The 1715-nt window shown below is 60.0% G+C and overlaps 1 protein-coding gene across 1 annotated transcript in view; it reads right to left on the bottom strand.

Moving 5' to 3' along the window:
- LOC112963279 (solute carrier family 22 member 6-A-like) overlaps positions 1-601 on the bottom strand; it is a 4624-nt gene extending 4023 nt beyond the window's left edge. The window contains exons 1-2 of the mRNA XM_026060196.1: positions 501-601; positions 165-397 (exon numbers count right to left, since the gene is read on the bottom strand). Of these exons, the coding sequence (XP_025915981.1) occupies positions 165-397; positions 501-568 (301 nt within the window). The 5' untranslated portion in view covers positions 569-601. The remainder of the gene's footprint in view (positions 1-164; positions 398-500) is intronic.
- Positions 602-1715: the final 1114 nt, after the last annotated feature.

Raw genomic sequence — 1715 nt, 5'->3', positions numbered from 1 at the left:
GGCCATTAGGATGTCCCCATCCATGGCCATGATGTTGTCCCCATCCACAGTCACTGGGATGTCCCCATCCATGGTCACTGGGATGTCCTCATCCATGGCCATTAGGATGTCCCCATCCATGGCAAGTGTGATGTCTCCATCTACGGCCATTGGCACATTCCCACCCACGGCCATGGACTTCTCCCCATCCACGGCCACAGGGCCACCCCCACAGCCACCCCGGTCACCGCGGCCGACCTCACCCAGGCAGGCGACGCTGAGGCCGAAGCCGGAGAGGGCCATGCCGCTGGCGAAGCGGAAGACGCAGTAGGCCGCGTAGTTGGGGGCGAAGGCCGTGCACGTGCCCATCGCCCCCAGCAGCAGGTAGGACCACATCAGCATGGCCTTGCGCCCGAACCTGCAACCAGGAGGCCACTGGGAGCCACTGGGAGCCACTGGGAGGCAGCTGGCCAGCATCCCAATGGGGAAACTGAGGCACGGCGGGGCCTGGCTGCTCCTACCTGTCGGAGAGGTTGCCCAGGACCAGGGCGCCCACGAGGACCCCGGCCATGTAGATGGACTGGGCCATCTGCCGCAGCTGCCGGTAGCTGCAGACCAGGTCCCACTGCGGGGCGGGATGGGGACGGGGTGAGGACGGGATCGGGGGTGTCCAGGCGGCCCCCCCCCTCCGTCCACCTGGCCATGTCTCCATTCATCCATCTCCAGCCTCCATCCATCCGTCCACCTCCGTACAGCGTTTTCTCTCCGTCCTTCCGTCCGCCCACTCTGCCCATCCCTCTCCATCCTTCCCCACCTTCCATCCCTCTACCCACCCCCGGTTCTCGCTCTCCAGCCCTCCCTCCTTCCTCTCATCCCGTTCTTCCTCCATCTAGTTGATCCTTACCCGAACCTTCGTCTCGTCCGTCCCTCCACCCCAGACAGCTCCATCCCTGTTTCAGCCTCTCCAGCTCCGTCCCTGCATCACCCCTCTACCTCCATCCCTCCATCCCCGTACAGCTCCACCTCCATCCCTCCATTCCTCATCTTAAGCTCACCATCTCCATCTCGCCATTCCCCTACAGCTCCATCTTCACTCATCCATCTCCATCTCTCCATCTTCATTCCTCCATCTCACCATCTCCATCCCTCCATCATCCCTCTACCTCCACCACCATACAGCTCCATCTCCATCCCACCATTCCTCATCTTAAGCTCACCATCTCCATCCCTCCATCTTTCCATCCCCCTACAGCTCCATCTTCACCCATCCATCTCCATCCCTCCATCTCCATTCCTCCATCTCACCATCTTCATCCCTCCATTTTCCCATCTCCATCCTTCCACCTCTCCATCCATCCACCTCCATTGCTCCATCCCTCCATCTCCATTTCCATCCCTCCATCTCACCATCTCCATCCCTCCATCTGCCCTTCTCCATCCTTCCACCTCTCCATGCCTCCATTGCTCCATTGCTCCATCCCTCCATCTCTATCTCCATTCCTCCGTCTTTCCATCCCCCTACAGCTCCATCTTCACCCATCCATCTCCATTCCGCCATCTCCATTCCTCCATCTCACCATCTTCATCCCTCCATTTTCCCATCTCCATCCTTCCACCTCTCCATGCCTCCATTGCTCCATCCCTCCATCTCCATCTCCATCCTTCCAACTTCCCATCTCCACCCTTCCACCTCTCCATGCCTCCGCTGCTCCATCGCTCCATCGCTCCATCTCCAT

This window comes from Apteryx rowi, unplaced genomic scaffold, assembly GCF_003343035.1.
Source record: "Apteryx rowi isolate R43461 unplaced genomic scaffold, aptRow1 scaffold_1665, whole genome shotgun sequence".
Classification (NCBI taxonomy): Eukaryota; Metazoa; Chordata; class Aves; order Apterygiformes; family Apterygidae; genus Apteryx; species Apteryx rowi.
This window is presented reverse-complemented; position numbering and strand designations above follow the sequence as displayed.